The sequence below is a fragment of the Electrophorus electricus genome, chromosome 23, assembly GCF_013358815.1.
Source record: "Electrophorus electricus isolate fEleEle1 chromosome 23, fEleEle1.pri, whole genome shotgun sequence".
Taxonomy (NCBI): Eukaryota; Metazoa; Chordata; class Actinopteri; order Gymnotiformes; family Gymnotidae; genus Electrophorus; species Electrophorus electricus.
Window position 1 is genome coordinate 8830973 of NC_049557.1, and position 22680 is coordinate 8853652.

The 22680-nt window shown below is 44.9% G+C and overlaps 1 protein-coding gene across 1 annotated transcript in view; it reads left to right on the forward strand.

Annotated features, from left to right (window-relative positions):
* Window positions 1–5524: 5524 nt before the first annotated feature.
* LOC113577363 (fibrinogen C domain containing 1) overlaps window positions 5525–22680 on the forward strand; it is a 78791-nt gene continuing 61635 nt past the window's right edge. The window contains exons 1-2 of the mRNA XM_027009972.2: window positions 5525–6240; window positions 20842–21321. Coding sequence (XP_026865773.1) covers window positions 6169–6240; window positions 20842–21321 — 552 coding nt within the window. The 5' untranslated portion in view covers window positions 5525–6168. The remainder of the gene's footprint in view (window positions 6241–20841; window positions 21322–22680) is intronic.

A 22680-nucleotide genomic window follows, 5' to 3' on the forward strand; every position in this document is an offset into this window, starting at 1 on the left:
ATGCTTGACTCAAATCTAATCACATCATATGAAATCAACTAGTTCTGACCTTTTCATTAGCAATATAACAAACAGAATTTGCCATAACTTAGCAGGACCTCCCCACCAACGGCAGCCTCAGCACCAGGGGAAAAGACTCTCTTTTTACAGCTTGTGTCCTGGACCCCAGCAAAACTTGATTTCTCTTCTGAAACACCCCTACAGAGTTTTCTTATATTGGTTTAATTACGCCCATTTCTGTTTACTGTGCCTTAAGGTACACTAGCGTACTAGCTTATTGGAATATGAAGCACACGCATCTGTTAGGAACAGCACATTTCTGTGTTTCTGTAGGATTTCTTTTTGTTATTTGATCTGACCTTTAACTTTTCTGTTACATTTTCATGCTTAAAATTCTAATGCAGTGAATAGACAACACTGTCTCTAAGCTCTGGGCTGCAGTGAATAGTCTCTAAGCCCTGGGCTGTCTTTTCCTGCTTGTCTACATTTTTCATTTTTTTGGTGGAGTTATTTTTTCCCGTTGTTTGCTGAAGACAACAGTTTTCAGTGTACGCAGCGACAGAAGCTATTGCCTAATCTCTTTGGCGGTGTGTCTGAACAGCGTGTGAGGCCAACGCTGGTGGACAGGTGTGCTTTGGGGAATTTGATATATTCTACATATAGAGTATTCAGACTATGAAGCTACAGACTGAAAAACTATGATAAAACCCACCAATGCCAAAATCAGTGAAGATAAAAACATCAAACAGCATGGAAAAAGGCAGGCTGGCAGGTACAAACACACACACACACACACACTCAAGCAAACACACACAAAGGCATAGACAGACACACACAGACGTACACACACACACACACACACACACCCCATTTAATCTACCCAAGCCCTCTGTTTTCACCATCTTCTCTGGTAATGAAAGTGTAAGAGGGGGTTTAATTCCCTGAGATGGGGACTGCTGATAATAAATTAATGAATTCAGGACTTAAAACCTCCTTCATTCCGTCCAGGCTTTCGGCGCCCCAAAACCCAGAGACAAAAACCGTCCAGCATGACATGCATATATAGCATGTGTAGCATGTACCCTCTCATGAATACATCATCTTGCAGTCAGATTAAGATAAGTACTACTCTTCAGGATGCTGTTATTCCTCTGAACCTTAGCCAGAGGTGAAGCTATTGTGAGCCTGTGGTCATCGCCATGCATTAAAAAAAAAAAATCTGTCTCACTGCTACCCAGTGCCTGATGTATGCAGTTATTAACGCACCCAATAAAGTCAATGTGGCTGTCATTGTAAAAATTTCTGCCGGTATCTGCTTGGAGAAATAATTGCCTATTTACAGGTCCACTGAAGTGTCTCGGCACAAATAGAGGATAAAATGTGAGCGTGATGAGCCCATGTTGGTGCTGTCAGTGCACTGCAGAACTTCAGGACACCCCTGCCTTCATAACTCACCTGCTCCGCCCCTCCCCAGCTCTATCTCGCACCACCTCCTTCTGAGATGTCCATCGGTCTGTCAGCCCATCGAAGAAACCCATCACACATCCTGCGTTTTAGGTGCCTCTCTCCGTCTGCCTCCAGAACATCACCGCACGGGGAGTTTTTTGGATGCCTCTGTGTTACGACCAGAAGGAGAGAAGGCAGCCGTCCTTTCAGCCAGCCAGACAGCGTATGGCTGTTTGATTGCAGTGCCTCGTTGAAGGGCACAAAACAATATAGCTTTAGAGGTTCTTGTTTGAGTCTTCCTGACTCCCAGTCTTATCTGGCTCATGCATCTTTCTGTTCCTTACCAGCTTTCAACAATCCTGAAAAAGGTTAGAATTGAGCTTGTTTTTGGGGTCGGGTTAGGGATAGGATTTTGATTGGAGTTTGGGTTTAAGTTTAGTTTAGGTTTGGGGTTGGGGTTGGTGTTATGGTTAGAGTACAGTACAGTACACTACAGCTTGCCTTTTTCAGCTGAACTTTGGGTATTTTGCATTTTCTCCTGTACTGCCACAGTGAAATCAAATGTGGAATCCCTAGGGAATATGACTGCTAGGGAAATGATGGTGAATAATATGGCCCTTGATTGTGATTTGAGTACCCCTGATCTAGACCCTCACTGATATCAATGTGTGATTGTCTTTTCTACTGCAGACATTATGCACCCCAGTGAAAATGACTCATACTGTCTTAGTTCTAAATGGTTGAAAAACAGCCAACGATATTACATCCTCCCTACACCCTCACATCCACCCTCCACCCTCACATCCAACCCCCCCGGCTCAGCTTGATGATCGCGTCCCGTTTCTCGGGATATTATTCCAAATCGCCATTAATTTGTAGTCAGGAAAGAAGTGCCATGGCCTCGCTAGTGCAATATTGCAGATTTCATTTGCCTATTTGTCTTCACACATCGACAATTTGCACTCATATTTATGCGTCTGAAATGATTTAAAGAAAGTCTGTAGGCTTTTCCATGTTGAAAAGTGGGTCATTATTCTCTCCTAAATGGTTAATGGCTTGTTAATAGCTCATCATTTAGTTCCATGAAAACTGCTTCTATAAAGTCTATTGAAGTTCTATGATGTTTTAATCTAGACCTGAGTATAGTACTGATTACATCTATTAGGTCGTTCCTGTAGTACTTTACACCTCATGCTCTTCCTTTTTCTTTCTCTTTTTATGTGTGCCGATCTCTCTCCTCCCTATGTTAGCAACATTCTTAATTTTCTTCTCTCTCTTCTGTCTGTCTGTCTGTCTTTCTCTCTTCCGGTCTGTCTGTCTGTCTGTATGCAGAGACCTGACAATAGATACAATTAAAGTAGTGTTTTCAGCAGGCAAATCTGTCTGTTCCCCTGACTGTCTCTCTCCAAGCAAAGCCATTAGGATTCTCTGGGGTGAGAGTCCAGCCAGCAGGGTGTAAAATAGCCACCATACTAGTCTTTATGAACATGTTCACTGACCGTTATTTCTGGACAATACAAAAATAAATAAATTCATAAATAAATATCAGACCAAAACCAATATTTCACATCCCGCAACAGTGTAATATATCATACCTTACTATTCTGTCTAAAACAAATCAATTCTGACATAGATTTCCCAGGATACAATGTTATTATTTACCACACAAATGCTTTTCTTTGGAATGGCATTTGGATATTTAAGAATGTCACTGACTAGTTTTTTATAACACAAACACAACCAACTGCCAGCTAAGTCTTGTTTGCAGCACGGCCCTTTGCTGCCAGGTGTCCCACTCAAGTTCCATGTTTGTTCCTCAGCTAAATTCCAAATTCTAAATTCTCTCTCTATATTCTCCTCTTGTTTCTCCTGTCGTAGACTCAACCTCATAGTGTGCATCAGGTTTGGGTTGCCTGTTGTTTTGAGCTCATGTTTGCTCTTGACTTCCTCAAAGATGTTTCTTTCTGGACTTACTTATTCTATGAAACAGCTTTTCACTTAAAAAATCCTTAGAAGTGATTTCTGAAAACCTTTTTTTCTTCATAAAGTAATGAAACAAATTCAAATATTTAGGTTAGATCTGATGATTTTAAGTAATAAGATCTGACTGCTACCTACTAGTGATGACTGTGCTTGGAAGCAGAAGATATGGCTAAGGGGAGGATGACATGTGATTGGCAATTATGCTGTCAGAATTTGTACATCAACCACTGAGATACAAAATAAAGAAATGGAGATCACATCCCGAGCTCGATTCTGTGGTATGTCTATCAGAAGAGAGAGACAGACAGGAACTGTGTGTATGTGTGTGTGAGAGCTGAATATATTTGAGTGAGAGAGAGAGATCTGATGGATGTTAAGTAAATGGACAAACACCTTGCTGATGTCTTGCCTATTGATTGTTTGCTTAATTGATTGTTTATTTAATTTGGTGAATCACAGCAGGGTTTACTTTTAATTTCTTTGCCAACTCTGATTGCACACCAGGGAAAACAGCCTATAATAACTCAGTCTACAGGGCCCGGGGAAATGAATGCTGATATTTCCTTTGAACATTTTTAAGGTCAGATAAGCCATTCTCTTAGCGCTCAGAGTGAGAAAACAAAGCTACATATGTCAGTCGGGCTCTCGAGCTGTCAGTGATGTGTGTCTTATTAATGTTCATCCAAGACAGTGTTTCGTAGCCTTCGCCATTTTTTTTAAGTGTCTTATTCTCTTTCTCCAAGAGCCACTTCACAAATCAGAAGGCAGCCCTCTGACAAAGGGCATCTTGCAGTGGCTGATCATTCTGGCTCTGCCGCCTCTCAGCGTGTGACAGCTTCACAAATGAATGGAAGTGCAGCGGCTGGGTCGGCTTCCTCGCGCTCCCCAGGCTCAGTGAAGTCTACTGAAGCGATTCTGTCTCCTACAGCTGCCGGCTCGAGCACGCCACCTACGTCTGACGGCGTTTTCGATCCAGCAGACTTAAGTCGGTGGAACCACAGCTTGAGCCACTAGCTAAGATTCTTAGAATGTTTAAATGAATTCAGCCAATGACTGCTGAGTAAATGCTTACTCATTAGTGATTGGCTGGGGGAACCTATATCAATGACTTGTGGTTTGTAATATAGACAGACAAGATTTTAATAGGATGTAGCTGTACATTGGTGCTATGCTAATTCATTTAACCTGTGTGTAAAGGTCATATGTGTTCAGAGAAAATGTTAAAATATTCATCAGGTTCAGTTTTAATTTATGAAAACAGAGAATAAACAGAGCCTAAAAACTTTTACCTCAAGGTTAATTTCGTTTAGATAATTTTTTATCTCCTTGTTAAACTGCTGAGTATATTTTTTACTGTATGATTTCTAAGAACATTTTTACTTTTAAAATAAGATAATCATTATGAATGTTTTGATTGTTGCCCACAGGTTGGCTTTAAGTGTTTAATTGAATATTTCATAACATTTTAAACGTCTATTTCATATGCCGATGTTGATCCTGGAATCTCAATAAACTTTACAATAAATCTGTGACAGATAAATTAAGTCACATTTTATTTTGACCTGTTGGTACAGGTAAAGGAGGTAGAGTGGTGACCTGAAAAATGGTCTGATAGCAAGCATAATGATGGTTTTGGACAAAACGTTTACTTGTTCTTTGTGGTACTTCCAGCATGCTGATTAAAGCCTTATCAGTCGCTCAAAACTCTGATATTAGCCTTGTCTGAAATATTTGAATCTTAAAGCATGCATAGGACAGATGTCATCTCCTAAACACATCAGGTACAAAGACACTAGAGGCCCCAAATGGCAGGGCTAAAATATCTGAAATATTTTTGTGATTATTTTTGGATTTCCGGTCCTAATAATGCCAAATAAAACAATTTTGTGTGTGTGTGTTTTGCCTGCAATCTTTGTAATAAAATACCCAAATTTTGGCAAAGCTTTTTATATGAAGCTTTTCTTTTTGATAATCTTAGAACCCTAAACTTCTGCGCGGATAAGACGCCGATTAAAGCTGTCCCACCCTCCAGCGGCGGTTTTCTGTGGCAAGAGTAGCAAGGCGGCAGTGGCAAAAGAGTATGCACGAAGCGTGCCGCGGAGCTCCCTGGGCTTCGGCTGGAGTGGGATGGATCTCGTTCCGAAGCCAGCGCTTACGATCGCAGGAGAAAGCAGTCTCACGCTGGGCGGCAACTCGACCCAAAGACGGGAGGCGGTTTACCTTAACGGCTCAACGACACAGGCTTTAATGGGCTCTAGCCTTGAGGCAACTGCAACGCATGTGTAGTTGTTTGCAAACGCATATATCTTAGCATTTCGAAGTGGACGGGAGAAGTTTCGTATTTCACTGAGGAGTAGGTTCCCATCAGTATCACTCGGGTGCCGTTTTGCACATGATGCGCAAACTGTCATATCGCTGTCTCCACGACGTCTGAGAGAGACGTGCAGGAAGCGTCTCACGTTTGCGAGAACACGCTTAGGATATCATCTTGTTTATTTGTTCGGAAATAAGTGCCAGAAGTACGCTGCATATGCTTTGCAAAATGAATGTCGTGGTTCTAAATCTCCACTCGAGTCGTCAGTAGCTTAAGTGGCTATATCTTTGGGCATTTTGCGTCAATTAGTTTATAGTTCGTGTAGAAAATTCTCTTTCTTTGTGTTAATGGAGTAAGTGATGAACTGATAGCTCCATCGCTTCCCGCCCATGACACCAGCTCTTGGATGTTAAGAATTCTAGAGAATGGTAAATGATCGATGGAAAATCATGAACAGTGTTTCAGAACTCGAAGATGGACAGCAGCACAAATCTCAGGTAGGCACTGTGGTACGATTCTCACTGGCGTGTGAGAAATAAGACGTAAACACTTAAAGCGTAGTTAACATCCAGGCTTTACCACACAAGCTTAATCCTACCGACACATATGATCATGTACTAATTTCTTCGTGTGAGAAAATTACACCTGTTTCCAGCTGTTATTAGTTTAATATATTCTAAAACACACCCACCATTAAGCGGGGGTATGACTAAGCATGCCTAAATGGTGGTAAAGTCTAATTGTTTCCAAAGTGTAACTTGGCTGTTAAATAGCATTTTTTCTCGTCTTTATGTTTAGATGCAAGGTAGTAGAATTAGTTTGTTAATTTAACAGCTGTATATAGTAGGCTGTGCCTACAATAGGCTATACTTAATGTAAGTAATGCTCATGGCTGCATCTAATTATTAGTGTGAGAAACAGGAAATAATATCACTGCATTTTAGGATCTTTCGGTATCAATGTCCCATTTAAACTCTTGGCTAGTTATATGTTTATGTCCCTTGATTTCATTGCTATTCATGTTCCTAACTTCCAGCACTGTGTGTGTACGTGCGTGTGTGTACGTGCGTGCATGCGTGCGTGTGTGTGTGTGTGTGTGTGTGTTAGTATATTTTTAGTCATCATAAAGATGGAAAAATAATCACAGCCATGGATGGTTCTACTCAGGGATGATAAAAGCTTTAAGTGTGGAGTATGTGATATTATGCTTTCTGTCCACTGCACACACTAGAGGGATATGTTTCTGTCTGTTAGTGCCTCGCAAAGCGGAAGAAGTAAAGAGGTTATACTTAAGTCTTCTCTGTGTGTGAGTGAATGCATATCTGTCGGAAGATTTCATTCATGTGTGGTGGAACATCCTGTAGCTACTGTGTCTTGTGTTGGGAACAGGACAGAGCAAAAACAAACAGCTGAGTGCATTCACCAGAGCTGAAGGGCCGTTATAGCGCTCTCTGCTTTTCTACTGATGGTTGTTTTTCTCTTGACGGCGGTTCAGTCAAAATCCCTCTGCTCTGGCATTGTCTACGTTTTCACTGCTACTGCTGTGAGGAGCTGGAGGGCTATGCGCACCTCTGCAATCAGGGACCAGGGACCCAACACGCTGCCTCCATTCATTAGCGCCAGAAACGTCACATGATTTCCCTTTACCATCATTCTGTTTGGCAGTGAATTATGATTAAGGAAAGCTGTCGTTTTAAATGAAATGTCTGCACTGGGTGTCGTCTGTGTTGGAAGTGTCTCCTTTTTTGGGGTGCATTGGTATTTTTTTTAATTGCTACCATTTGTTCATCTGCCTCGTCTCTCCAAACTGCTGTTTGTCACAGTGACTGCGGTGTCACTCTCCTTCACTTCCCACATCCAGCGCCCGCCGTACGCAGCGCAAGTTATTTCGGGGCTTGCTAATTAATCGGCGTGAATTCATGTGCCACTCTGGCTGCATGGTGTTTATTAATAAAAGCCTCTCCCACGAGATGGGAAGTGGGGACGTGAGGAAAACTGGCCGTCTGCGGAGGGGCGGAAGCGCAGCGGCTCACTGTCTGATGGACGCACTTCTCGATCCTTTTTGTTGCTCTTGGTGGTGCGATTTTCTGGCTGAGTGTGACGGACGGAGGCGGCCGGCTTCCGTCCGTGCCGGCCACCTGCCTTGGGAAGGATTTCACCTGCTACAGCCTTGTCTCGGTCACGTGTGCTGCAGGGTTACAGTGGTGGCGGTGAACACATTTTTCGGCCACTCGCCTGGCACTCTGTTTACACACAGTCTTGTGTGTGTGTGTGTGTGTGTGTGTGTGTGTGTGTGTGTGTGTGAGACAGGAGGAATCATTTGCATCAGGGTGTACTGCAGTAAACCCAGAGCCCATGTGGTGTCACCACACCTCGAAAGCTTACCAAATGACAAACGAGTGACCTCTGTAAAATACAGCCATGTGATTTATGCCTAAAACATGCTACATCGGTGTGATTTACAGGCAATTAAGCTTTTGGTCATAAGATGCCATTAAAAGGCTGCAAAAGAGCCTCAGCAAGAGAAAATACTTCTGGATTATGACAGCTTCACAGCACTGAAGAGGATATTTTTCATTCCTTTTCTAACGCAGGCCATTTTGCATAAAGTGTGATGGCTCTTAACATTTGGAGATTGAACTGGTGGCTCTGGCCGGTTCCCATGGCTGAATAGCTTTTGCCCTGATGAAGTGGGTCTGTGAGGCTGGAGAGGAGATGTAGACTTGGAGAATAGCTCTATTTGAAGTCATCTGTGATGTTGTAGACAGCCTCTGCCTGTTTGGTGCCCATCAAAGCTCTCTTGCTCTTCTGCAAACAAGCCATTGAGGTTAGCTCAATCTCCAGATTGGCAAACATTTTACCAAGCACTTGGAGTTTACTAACTGCTTATTTTCATTTTCCAACACAACAAAGGCAGAAATGAAAGTTTTATACGGCACATTTCAAACATTTGCGTTGGATTCCGTCGGGCACACACTAGTGCCAGTTCACACTGTTATCTGTGTGAACTGCCACCACACAGTAAGGGTAAACTTTGCTGACAACTAATGAGAGACGTAGTCATCCACTAATTTCTCACGGTTGCTTTTTGCTGATGTCGTGGCAATTTCAAGGCGTAATTTGTCTTGCGTTAAACAGGCTGTGGCATGCCTGCGTCCATGATTTAAAAAGATAACTCAGCAACAGAACGACTGAGGTTTGTGAATGAAATCAGATCACGTTTGCTGACATGCTCCCTGGCTCGGCTTCTCTCGGCGCCCGGGGCAACCTCTCGTCTCTGCCGTCGTGGCTGCGAGCAATGCATCTGAGCTTTCAGAGATATCTACCTGATCTCAGAGCCTCACCTCAAAGCCAGCCTAGACCTGTATGTATAATGAAGTCCTCTGGCCTCTGGTTGCGCTGTGCTGATTGTGGATGCGTGTGAAAATCTGCCCGAGTCTCCAGCTGATGGATGGCATCCAGCTTCTCTCTTGTTGCCTGTGTTGATTATCCATCTCAGGAGCGTGAAAGAGTGTGAGGAGATGTGAAAACCGATGCTCGCGCTTCCCCCCATGCAGTGGATCAAAGGGCTCCGATCGCAGGACATCAACAACTATCTAGCGCCGTGCTTGTTTATTGAAATGCCATAAGTCTCTTTCCCTCTTCATTTGTCTCACTGATCTCACTCGTGAGCGATACACTCCTTTCTGGAGTTAATGTGATTTAGGTAATTAACCTCTGAAACGGGTTTGATGCGTCACTTGCCGCGTTCCTGACACGTCTCATTTTAAACAACCAGGATTAGGGATAAATCTCTTTTAATACACTTTACTGTCTCTCTCAAGACAGTCAGTCCAGAAAAGAAAACAAGTGAGGTTGGCACCTTGACATTTCCCAGAGACCTCCTTAACTATCCCCACTACATCAGCAACACACCTGTCTGGTTTTCTTATTTGCTATTACTTCTTATTAATTTAAATTTTTATTCCATGAAACAAAATTAAATGTAGCACATTCTATATACTCAGTCATCCTGAATGATGAAGTAGTTGTTATAATAAGTACAACACTGATAATTCCAGTCAGTTCCATTTGTGCCGTGAGGTAAACACCTCAATTAGATTTGATGTTACATTTTAAGTTGAGTTTTGAAGTAATTAATTTACCTCGTGAACCGAATTTATTATATATTACCCTGACAGGAGAGGTCTCACTAGCAAAGAAGCGAAAGACAGAAAGCCAATCTGGGATCACTGCTCCTATTTTAAGATCCTTTATGACTCGCGAGCCGGAGCGTCTCTCAAAGACCGTCAACGAGGACAGGCGCCTTTTAGGCTCAGTCGGCACGAGCCTCGGCACGTGAGCGCGGATTTAATTTCCATCTCAAAGCGCCATCTGAGTTGTCAAAGCACCGGGGAGCACGGCGCAGATCCTTCCAGACCCAAACGCTGCGCTTCCGCTCAGGCTTCGAGAGCAGTGGCGTTTGACCGGGCGCCATGCCCAAACCCGAGTTTTCAATTAGGGAACGACATGCAGGCATGTGTGGGGTGAGTGGAGAGCTGGCCACCCGCTGCTAGCTGCTCCACTTGAAGTCGTGCAGAGCTGATATTAAAGGTTAGCCTGCCCACTGTAACGTCACTCGGGCTGTTACCGCCCAAGGTTTGCTCATTAAGGCGTCTCTGCTGCTGTTTGCATGTACTCTCTCTACTTCGTTCCCACAGAGATGTCGCTCTCAAACTCCTCAGAGGAAGAAGTGGATCTCGAGCGCACTAGTCACTGAAGCAGTTTGCTTTTGGATTTACAGATGTCATATATCCAAGCTACAGGGAAATGCGCCTTCGGGCACGTTCTGCTTGTGACATCTTCCCTCCCCAACACACGCACACGGACTCACGCACTTTGTGTGAGAGTGACGCGGCTGTGCAAAACGCGACACAGATGACTGGGCCAGTGTATTTATTTACTTATTTATTTTAACAACGGGTAATTCATGGAGTGGAATGACTGTCTGGATAGAAAGCATAGTTGATCCAAATTAATTCTGCAGTATTACCAAAGGGACTGGGTGGTTGTTTGTTTCCGTGAATTTTTTGTCATCAGCTTGTGTGACGCAGTGCATGTGGAGATTTTCATTGCCATTTTTGATCAGACATTTTTCTGTTGTTTTGATTTTGATACATCAAAAGGTCCCACCTGCTGTTTCTGAGGGCTTTCGCACAAACCCGTCATAAAGTCAGAAAATTCTACATGCACCCTTAAAGTGGTCACTTTCACCTGTTCATATTTTAAGGGACTGTTTTAGAGAATACATTTTCTAAATTGAATGCACCAATAAATGTTTTAAAAACCACATATTATTATAATGGCATGCCTATAAACTAGTCGTGCCTATAATTCCAGGAAATACCGGAGCTTGTATTTTTATCCACTTTGCTAGGTACTTACTAGGCTGATGGGATTTTACAATAAATGGCCAAATACTTTTTTACTGCAATCAAAATATTTTGTGGTGGAGAAATATCCTAAGCAACCCCCCTTCTGGCCATTAACGCAGATGATTATTTTACTGGTATCAATTTTCAAACATATCCATGTAAAACTGCAAAGTTTTGAACAACTGGGGCAAAAACCCACAAAAAAATCCCTCCCCAAGAGTTTATGGGGTGTCATGGAAGTGGGGTAGTTGGTAAGCTGCCCCATCCCTGACCCTTATTCTGTCCTCACTCACACGCTCCCTTTGTGTTACCTAGAATATAACCCCTTTATTCCCTGTTCGGATTCCTCTAATAAGCCGAACAGCTTGCGTACTGTGCCCGATTCCCTGTGACGATTAAAAGCCCGATATTGCTGGCAGTGTGGCACCCGGGGGTCGTCTCCCTGGCGACGTCACCTAAAGGAGGTGCAAATGGCTCCGGTTATTGGCTTCAGAGCATTTAAAGTGAAACCACCAAGGAGAATGAGCGTGGAGAGCGAGCTGAGATGCCAGCAGAGCGCGAGAAGGATGCCACACAAAGGCTGGTTCATACTTCAGACGAGCTCAGGCAGCCGGCATCTGTAGCTGTGCACATAGAGATGGAAATCAACTGTGGGCGCAGCAATTGGTCGTTTCATTCTAAAGCCATAACGATCTCTGTCGTCATCTCAGCACATCGCGGACCAAAACCCGCTCCATTCTGGGCTTGTGATGTCATATTACTAAACCATTCACCGCAGTGCCTTTCTTGAAGTGAAGTTAGAGGTGTTGATGAGCAATTAGAAGTTACGACTGCCAACATCTTTACTGCAGGGAACAAAATTTTAAATGGCAACTGGGTACTTCTGTGCAGTTCAAAGCAAAAAGATGTGTTTAATAATTTGATCTGAATGTTCATTTTGGATCTTATAGTGAATAGAATTAAGAATAGCTGTTTTTTATTCTGCATATATATATATATATATATATATATATATATATATATATATATATATATATATATATATATATATATATATAATGTGTGTGTGTGTGTGTGTGTGAGTGTATTTATTTCTTCCAGGAAAAAAAAATCAGTGTAACTAAATACTTTAAAGAAAATGGAATAAGTGATTCAAAAGTGGATTCTTTTTTGGTAAACCATAAAGGTGGCAAAACCAAGTCCTTGACATAACCTATTAAAAGAAGTAATTGCTCTCCATTACTTTCAGTGGGGTGCTGGAAAATTCTTTTCTTAGGGATTATTGCAGTGCTGTATGTTATGTAGTGGATTAATTCAGTAGCAAATTATGTTGTTACTTTCGGCTAGCAAAGCATTTTCTCTCAGTTTGTGTGTGAGTGTGTGTGTGTGTGTGTGTGTGTGTGTGTGTGTGTTTATTTACGTGCTGCTGCCAAGGCGTTGAATGGGGCTCTGGAGAAGAGCAATGAGCAGATAACTGAAATGGATGACCCTGATAACCCAGCACAGGCTATGACTTCCCAGATGATAAAACGCTTCCATTTGCTTTTGCTTTAAAGTGCTGCCTCCCTGAGCATTTATCTCTTCCTGGGCTCCGAGTTTAAACAATTTACTGTGACACCTTTGTGTTGCCGTGCTGTGGAAGCGTGGCGGCATAGCCCGGGAGTGCTGCCGCGCACTGCCTTGTTCTCCGTGGCTCCTTGACCAGTGAAGCTTATACCATTTTACTTCTGTCAAACACGAGAAATGTGTCACTTCTGTGTGCGTCCTCGTGAAATTAGCCATGGGCTCCTGCAGCAGCCCTCATTTGAATTACCTCCTCTAACTCCTCCTCTTTCCTGCTTTGAGTTGTGGCTTCGAAGGCAGTCCAGGTCATGTACAAAGGCAAGAGATATTTGATGTTCTTTACCCCCCCCACACACACACACACATACGCACAGCAAGAGAGACAAGACAATGTTTGTTTTGGAATCACTGGAGTATCACTGGAGCCAGTATAAATAGTGATGATTGGCCCTTTACTGATATGCTGTGTGTGTGTGTGTGTGTGTGTGTGTGTGTGAGGGTGTGTCTGTAAAACCAACCACACAACATATTTGCATTTTTGTATGTAGTAAAAGATATATCATATGTTTCAGTACGTCTGGGTGTCTTAGTCACTCACTTAACCAGTGTTTATGACTGTATATATGTACATATGTGTGTCTCATTTTCCTAGTGTTTGAGGTGCACAGGAAATAGCACAGGCTAGAATGTGTCTGTGTGCAGTGCACAGTGTGTGTGTGTGTGTGTGTGTGTGTGTGTGTGTGTGTGTGTGTGTGTGTGTGTGTGTGAAGTTGTTGTGTTTTTATGGCTCTGATCCAGTGGGTAAGACAGAGTGGAATGTTGTTGGTGCTTCTCCAAAGAGAGAGAAAGAGAGAGAGTGCGAGCATGGTGACATGGTGACTTATAGCCGCCCTGCAGACAGTATTTTGGAGGCCCAGTCCAGGGCTGAGATACAAATGCTCACTTGCACACTTCAGCGTCTGTCCTTGGAGTACTCTGACACTGACAGAGAAACCTGCCAAGAGTAGGCACTGGCACTGCGGCCTGATCCTCCACAGATTTACCCACAGTCTCTCTCTCTCACACACACACACACTTTCACATATACTCACATACACAGATATCTTGGGCAGCCACTCACAAGGATAAATAATGACCGGTTGTGCAGACCAGACCTGCACTTCTGCATGTTGTGTGCACTCACCTTGGTTGCCTTCCAAGACATAAAAATATGGAAACACACAGAGAGCATTGAAGAACCCACTAATATTAAGGAGCCAGCACTTAAATGTTTGGCAAACACACACACACACACACACACACATCTGACAGAAGTTCTTTACCCCAAGCCATTCGGAACTGAAAGAGGCGAGCAGGCTACCTGTGGTAGTCTGTGATTAAAATGTAATGACGGTAAGTTTACAGACGCACTTCAGCTGTAGATGTCTGCAATTTCCTGGACGAGAGGGTGCAGCCTAAGTGCTGATTTCCCCACTGCATGAGCACAACCTCTTATTCCCTCGGAGACGGTGAGAAAGCGCACACAGCTCTTAAGACGATATAAGTGGTAAATACCTTCATATGCAGCGAAACAGCTCCAGCAACAAGGCTTCTTCGTGTCTCGTACCTCATGTTTCTCATCGCCATTGCCTTGTAATGTGTTTTCAAGATGCTAAACTGGGTGTCAAGAGGCAGAAATTATACACCTCAGGCTAGATAAAATAAACTGAAGTTTATTGACTTACCTGTCACTCTTAGGAAACATTACTATACGGTTATTCCTAGCGGCAGCAAGAGATGCAAGCGGCTGGTAGTGAGCCTTCCAAAACCATAATAAGACCCTAATAACATGCGGAACCAAGTCCATAATGCACCATAGGTGCCAGGCATTAGAGTGCCTCTCCTGAGGTATATAGGTTTGGGAATGAGAGAGGCAGGACGATAAACGGGGCAGTACGAGGCAGGTGGCTGACCGCAAGTGAAGTATGGGCTCAGTACTGGGTAGAAGTTGCTGTAAGCTATGTTATACTAACAGTCTGGGAGGAGATGTTGTTGGGGGAGGTGGAACCGGGGCCAGTGGCTTCTGACACCATGACGCTTGAAAGAGATGTCCCTGTGTTCTCTTTAGAATGCATTTATCATCCCGAAGCAGTGAATGATGCCGTATTCACTGAGCCATCACAAACAGCCCTGATATGTGTGTGTGTGTGTGTGTGTGTGTGTGTGTGTGTATGTATATACACACACACACACACACACACACACAGATTCAAAATTGTACCCAAAGTTTCCAGAGAAAACGAGAGAGAGAGAGAGAGAGAGAGACATACAGAAAGAGATATTTAAAATTGTACCCAAAGTTTCCAGAGAAATAGGACATTTCGGCCAGAGGTCCTTCATCAGCTGTGCAAGCAAAGTGCTTCTGAATTAGTAGGAGGAACCAACTTCATTGTGCCCTTCACTACAATGTTGAATATCTCTACATCTCTTACTGCAATACACAGCAGTTACTCACCTGGAATCTTCTTTGGATTTGTGTGTGTGTGTGTGTGTGTGTGTGTGTGTGTGGCATTTTCTGCTCTGCTGAACTTGGGTTGAGATACTGTCATATTGATGCCGTGCCTCTCATGGCTTTCTGCTATTTGGCGTGAGAGAGGAAACTGTACCTTTGTGAAGCCATTTTCCCGATCGCAGCTAATCCTTTGCATCTGCTCAGCCCATATTCCTAAAACCTACTTGTTGGGAATGCTTCTTTCATTTTCTGTCTATGTGCTTTTGGATAGGATAGCGCACACCTCTTAATCCAGGCCAGCTGACACTGCTTTCGGGGATTTGCCCCTTGCCGGTGTTTAATTTACACAGCAACTAGAACTTGACCACATTTTCATCCTGCTCTCTTTGCTCAGGTCTTCTTCGAGTGCCATCAGCATGTACAAATTCCGCTTTGCTTTCTTTGTGAAGCTTCATCGCTTGGTCAGTACTTAAAAAGCAATCATGTACTAAACGCAGAGGTAGTCCTACAAACTTCTGCCAGCGTAGTGCTGTTCTGTCGGTTGGGTGCAGTACTGTTCGTCATGGTTTGGTTCTTCATCAGTGTGTGGTAGGTCACAGGGGTGGAAGAGGTCATTGCACAAGGTTAGTGCTGTGGTTCGACAGTAATTAAGGTGCTTTGGGCCCTGGTGATTTTACAGCTCATGCAAAGGCCTGCGCAGGGATCTGAAAACAGCTGTTCCATGTTTTGAGCCATAAGCCTTGTTATGACGCTCTCCCAAGTTGGTGCTGCTGTACGTTATCGTGGGAAGACGAGGTTTTGTGTAAGATTATGCAGTTGCTCTAAGGACATGCGTCCCCTGATCCCGACCCCTGACATCTTGCCAGAATCTCAAAATCGAGCGTTTGTTATCTGGTGCTCCACCACTCCCAACTGATCCAAACATTCAGCTCGATATCAGGTCCTTCATGAGTTGGATCAGGTTCTCTGAACTGTTGGGCAGTGGGTCTTCAGGAATGGAGTACATCTACTGAAGAGGTATCTTCTGATGAGAGATCCTTGACGAGATATCCTCCGAGAACACCCAATGGAATAAAAGTGGTTTGTGTGTGTGTGTTATGCTGTTTACAAATAATTGAGCAGGTGTGCTGTTTGAAAGGACTCCTCCCTCTGCTGGTTATACATTCCTTCTCCATTTTGGCCATAGCAGCGTCCGACAGCATCCAGCTGTTTCGTCCCTCCAGTCTCTGTTTGTCCCTTCCACCCGCTGGTGTGTCCATGTGTCTTGCAGCCGGGACACAATCCCTGGTCCAGGATCAGGAAACACCGGAATCAAGCCTGCTTCTGGACGTGTGCTGCTTGGAGAAAACAAACAAACAAATAAACAGTGTTTGGTTTCTGCTACCACAACCCTGCTGATCTAATCCTGGCGTGAAGAGCTTGAGGTCTCGTTGTGCCCAACGCATCCCGAGGCCAAACCCGGCTCCAACTCTGGCCTGTAATAAAATAAGATGGCTACGGTGATGTCTGCAGATGCATGTAGCTGGCGGGTGGATCAGTGTTTTGATTTAATCCCCAGCTGTGGCAGCTAGGTCTTCGCTCGGTCATATGAAAAAGCCAAGGCCTCTGTGTTCTCATACCTGCACCCTGAACTATATGAAAATGGAGTGTACTGGAATACATATCGCAGTGCATTCTGTTTTCTGTTCGGAATATATATGAACATATAAATGCAAGATATTGCCGTGTATGAGCAAGGATGGCCACTTCTATACGGCCAGTCATCTTGGAGCCACAGTCGCTGATACCCCACTCAGCATATATGAGCCGGGGTTTAATACTCCATCACGTTGGGGTCATCGTTACATGAAGATTATTGTGCTCGATGGACCCCGAGTGGACCCACAGCTCCCAGCAGTCCACAATAGAAACCAACTGTGGTGGTTCGCATTCACACTGTGAACCGTGGCAGTATAAATCAGCATTCAGATTTCCTGTACACTGCTGCATGGCCTATTCAATGCGTTGAGAATACGCTGGCATGCAAGCTTTTATCGGCAGCCCAAAATGAAGGTGAGCCCCCTGGATTCCAGCTGTACTTGCGTGAATACCTCGCTGCACTGATATCAGCATTCATGGAGCTGCTGTAGATAGCCGTGCAGATGAAATATTAGGGCCATACGCCTTTTCATAGTATCGATTGGAAGGAAGAAAAAAAAACTAGAGAACTGAGAAGCACTGACAGTGATGCAACAAAGAAAACTACACTTCTTTTCTATAGAGAGTTATCCATCTTCTTGATGACGCTTATATAATCCAAGTGCCCCACGCTTTGTTGAACTCTCAATCAAATGCAGCGAGGAGGTGAGAGGGCCACCTCTGTGCCACGCTTCCCTCGCCGAACCTGACGCCTCACCTTCACCTCCCCCCGGAGAAGCAATCGCAGGCACCGCCGCGCGGGACGACACCCCAAAGCGTCGACAGGCTCGACAGCTCCGCTCTGGGGCTGCATCCTACCTGCTGTCATTTGGCAACCGGGTGCCGTCACCCTGAAAGACACATTGATGGGAAGAAGTTGCTCTGCCTTTATTTAGACCCCCACCCTCACCCACCTCAGCCGGGCTCTGTCCTACTGCCACCCCTCTCTGCCACCTTCCTGTCCCCCACCTTGCTGGTGCCGGTTCAGCGCAGACACATAAAAGCTCTTATCACATATTGTCGGCACTCGGTCGAGCGTGGCCTGCCGATCTCGACCTTCCGCTGTCCAGGACCAAGGGTGCGAGGAGAGGAACCCTCAGGGGGCGTTCGTGGTCACCGCTTGCCTGGCCGGTAGGCAGGGTGTTCTGCGCTGGCTGAATGTTGAATGGTTTCCTTCCCCTCTCTGTCCCTCTGGGGGGGTTGGGGGTTCGGGGGGGGGGCTTTCCGAAAAGACCCTCGCTTTCTCTCAACAGGGGGGCAAGACCGATGCGTCACACCTGTGCGGTGTAGCTTAGCGTCCACCGTTGCTGTGCTGCTCTGGTGGATGCCAATGGGGCCCCGTGTTCACAGATCACTTCTGAGCAAGCGGTCTGGATTGTCTGCTTGTTTACAACAGTCACATAAACAGGTCCTGGATCAGCACAACTAGTCTGAGACACGGTGCTTTTGTCGTTTTTGCATTTTGCTCTCGCTGGCTGCCCATGGAACGGACACCGAGCCGCTATATTCCTGCCCACAGCTTCCCATGTTGCTTTATTTGAGCAAAAGGATGCGAGGCTGCTCTGTCTAGCTGCCGCTTGACGGCTGGAGACTGGAAGGTTTAGTACCCATTAGTTATTTTTAAAATAAATGTGACAGTGCCTGTGGAGGATGCTGTGGGAATGTGGAAAAGTGAGTTCTGCTCACACGCTGTGCTTAGTTTCACCCTGTGGGTGCATCGCAAGCAGGCATCACACAACAGGGTGATCGTTATTCAGTTTGCAACCTCTAAAGCGTAATGATTTCCACCATGGGTGAGAGAAAAAAACATAACAATCATAACAAATTCTTTGGAGAAGGGTTTTTAGATGTAGATATAATAACACAGAGCATATTTAAATATAGGCAATTTTTAAGGGACAAATTACACAACGTTTTGCTTGTATGTGTGTTAGAGTGTGTGGATGTTCTATATTACCTAATGGCTACCAAATGTTGGGAAGTTACCTTCACAGGGATGATGTTTCTGAGAGAAAAGCACTTTTCTTCACATTTTGTTATGAAGGTTGAGGTTAGGGTGTGTGTAATTGGTGTAGTGTTTATCGAGTGTGTGGTGGGTAATGTGTGATGACTATTGATCTAACACCTCAAGAATAGTCTCCATAGTCTCCCACTGTAGTCATAGTCATCCACTGCAGTCATAGTCATCCACTGCAGTCATAGTCTCCCACTGCAGTCATAGTTATCCACTGTAGTCGTAGTCTCCCACTGCAGTCATAGTCTCCCACTGCAGTCATAGTCATCCACTGCAGTCATAATCTCCCACTGTAGTCATAGTCTCCCACTGCAGTCATAGTCTCCCACTGCAGTCATAGTCTCCCACTGCAGTCATAGTTATCCACTGCAGTCATAGTTATCCACTGCAGTCATAGTCTCCCACTGTAGTCATAGTCTCCCACTGTAGTCATAGTCATCCACTGTAGTCATAGTCACCCACTGTAGTCATAGTCACCCACTGTAGTCATAGTCTCCCACTGCAGTCATAGTCTCCCACTGTAGTCATAGTCTCCCACTGCAGTCATAGTCATCCACTGCAGTCATAGTCTCCCACTGCAGTCATAGTCATCCACTGTAGTCATATTCTCCCACTGCAGTCATAGTCATCCACTGCAGTCATAGTCTCCCACTGCAGTCATAGTCACCCACTGTAGTCATAGTCATCCACTGTAGTCATAGTCATTCACTGCAGTGGTTTTGCCTCACCATGTGACCCCACTCTGCCTCCCACTGGCTTGATTCTATTCTCACACTGGCACGTATGAAGAGGCATAAGAATAAAAATACTCAAAAGGTGTGTGGGTATCGCACAGGAGCACGGCGTTCTCTTTTTAGTGAAATATGGAAGTGGCAATTGTAAAACAGCAGGGAGCCATCACAGTCAGGGAGCAAGCCCTTTCTCAGATAACCCCCCTCAAAACATAGAAGCAGGACATGTGGTGAAATGTCTCCACTACCCACAAGCCCCCATGTTTTCCCAACAAATCTTATGCACTTCATCTGTCATTGGGACTGCCTTTGTTCCTACGTGCACGTGCAGACTGGTTCTATGCACATAGGAGAGAGGTGTCACCTGCAAGCACTTAACCAAACCCGAATGGATGGAGCTGTGAGGCTCACTCTCGGAGTCTTCACCCTCTGGTGGCCTGCAGGGGGTCCGTCTGTCCCTCGCCGGGCCTGGAGATGAGCAGCAGAAACCAGGCGTCTCCTGCAGTGCACGATTGCGAGCACACCGCTCACAGGCCCACTGCAGCAATTACCAGAATCAGCACAAAGCCTTCCCTGACCCAGCTACTGCTTTAAACAGACTTTAAATTATACACTAATACATGTGTGTGTGTGTGTGTGTGTGTGTGTGTGCGCGCGCGCGCCGGTGTTTGTGCATGTGTGTGTGCATGTGCATGTGTGTGTGCGTGTTTGTGTGTATGGAGATGATCGTAGCTAGTGTTGTTATGAAATGAATGTTTTTTTTTTTTATGATAATTGGATCTCAAGCACCAGTGTAGCCCGTGTTGTCTCTGTGCTCGAAAACATCATTTCATCAGGATGAAGGGTTTCTATTTATCAGTTTCTTCAGCTGTTGTGTATCCACCACATGCACCTTTTCCATTTCTCTGTATGTTTATGCACCTTGGCGAGTTTCACATATAGCCTTTTGAAGGCGAGAGTCACAACGAAGTGAGTTTCGCTTATTGTTTCATTTATGTGTCACTTTTCATGCATCTTTTTAGTATCTTCAACCAGTTTTGTTTTTTTATGTGCCTGTGTCTGTAGGCGAAAGCTTGTGTGCTACTTGAGATGTCTGTCATTATACCTGGATAAAGAATCCACAGATTTATAGAGGATGCTCTTTCTCTCCTTTCTCTCTCTCCCTTCCCCATCTCTTTCTCTTTTTTCTGTCCTGTTCCCTCTTACAGAGGATGAGCTGTAGCTATCTCCTGTGCACCATCCTGCTCTTTGTAGCCGTGCTGCTGGCCATCACGGTAACTGGCACCATCCTGCTGATGAACCACTACCAAGCACCGTCCAGGCCTGACGGTCCACCTCTCATCAGCACCAACCAAGACGAGGGCAATGCCCTGGTGACGGTGGAGCGGGGCGACGGCTCACGCATCAACATTTTCATTGACCCCAACTGCCCCGACTACAACAGCAACTTCCTGCGGCTGGAGGGCGTGCAGACGTCTCTGCTGCATTCGCTCACCGATCACGACACGGACCTGAAGTCAGTGAAGGGCCAGGACCGGGCGCTGCTGGTAAAGCTGGCCGAGGAGGTGGCCACGCTGTCGGCCCACGCCAGCCAGCTGAAGATGGAGTACAGTGCGCTGAGGCAGGGCCAGGGTACCATCGGCCAGGAGATCAACACGCTGCAGTCGGAACAGGGACACCTAATCCAGGTCAGAGCCGCCCAACGGCACGTGCTTGCTCCGCTTTCATGTAGGCCGATGGTTGCTCTGATGGCAGGAAGTGGAACAGAACCCGGAAGGGTGTTCCCACACCCCTCTGACATTCACCTTCGCTGTTTACACCAGCATAACCGTGTCCACGTACCATGACACTCCAATCCCAGTCATATTACTTTCTCTGAAAAGTCAATGAAGTTCTGATCAACAAGCTGCACCCAGCTCATATCATTAACTGCCGCTCACTAAAGCATACATAAATGATTTGAACCGAGTGAGGTTCATTTTGGTAAACGGGGGCCAGCTGTTTCTGTGTCATAATTTTACAATGCCTCATAACATGGAGTAGGTACAGTAGACCTTCACAGGAGTTGAATGTGAACACAGAGTACGTGGCTTGAGATCCAACTTTATAGACGTTTATAGCCAAAAATGCAGTGTTGTACACATTCAAAACGTGCAATAGCGTTTACTCTTAAAATGCACACACAGGTTTGTTTAATGGCTGTTCGCACAGTGTTGTTTGTATTGATGCTCCATGAATATGAACGGGATATCTTCTCTGACTATTTTAGTGCTGAATCCCAGCAGACATTAATAGCCATTGTGCTAAGTGTGTATTGGGAACCAGCAGCCATTTTCTCCCTGAAGACGGAGTAAGTGTTTTGAGAATTGTCAGGTAGCAGAACTACCTCTCAAGGGCACTGTTCTGATATGCGTGAGGCACACTTAATTATCGTTATGTAACACTGACAAGACGACAGAACAACCCGTGGCTCAATTAACTGAGAGACAAGCTAGAATCATTTGCTTAACGCACAGTAAGCAGCACTTGCAATTAAATAAAACCATATTTCAAAACTCATGTGCACAGTGTTGTGCTGCTCCACCGGTGCTGTGGCGCCGCTTCACCTAAAACAGGTCTACCCACGGCTGCCTGCATTTTCAACCCAAGACACGTCACATATTAAGCAATGCTTTCCAAATCAACTAGAGCACTGGCTGAAGCAGGAAATGTATTCAACTTGCTTCTGCCTACAGAGCTCTCCTATAGTAGCAGAGCTAACCCCATGAAACAAATACTAATTGAATGCCTTCAGCATTCAGAGCTGCCTTACTGCACACCTCAGTTCTTTTCTCATCTCCACTGTATCTGATTGGCTCCTTTGCTGCTTTATTAAGCCCTTTGACAGCTGCATCATGTAGAGCACGCCAGACCCCGGAGCACTGGAGTCGAGGTCTGGGACAGGAGCGGAACTCCGCTTGTAGATGACCCAAAACCAGCAGGCTTTTATTGTGCAAAATGACGATTCAGAGAAAACAAATTTAACCTGTAATTGCGTTATTTCAGCC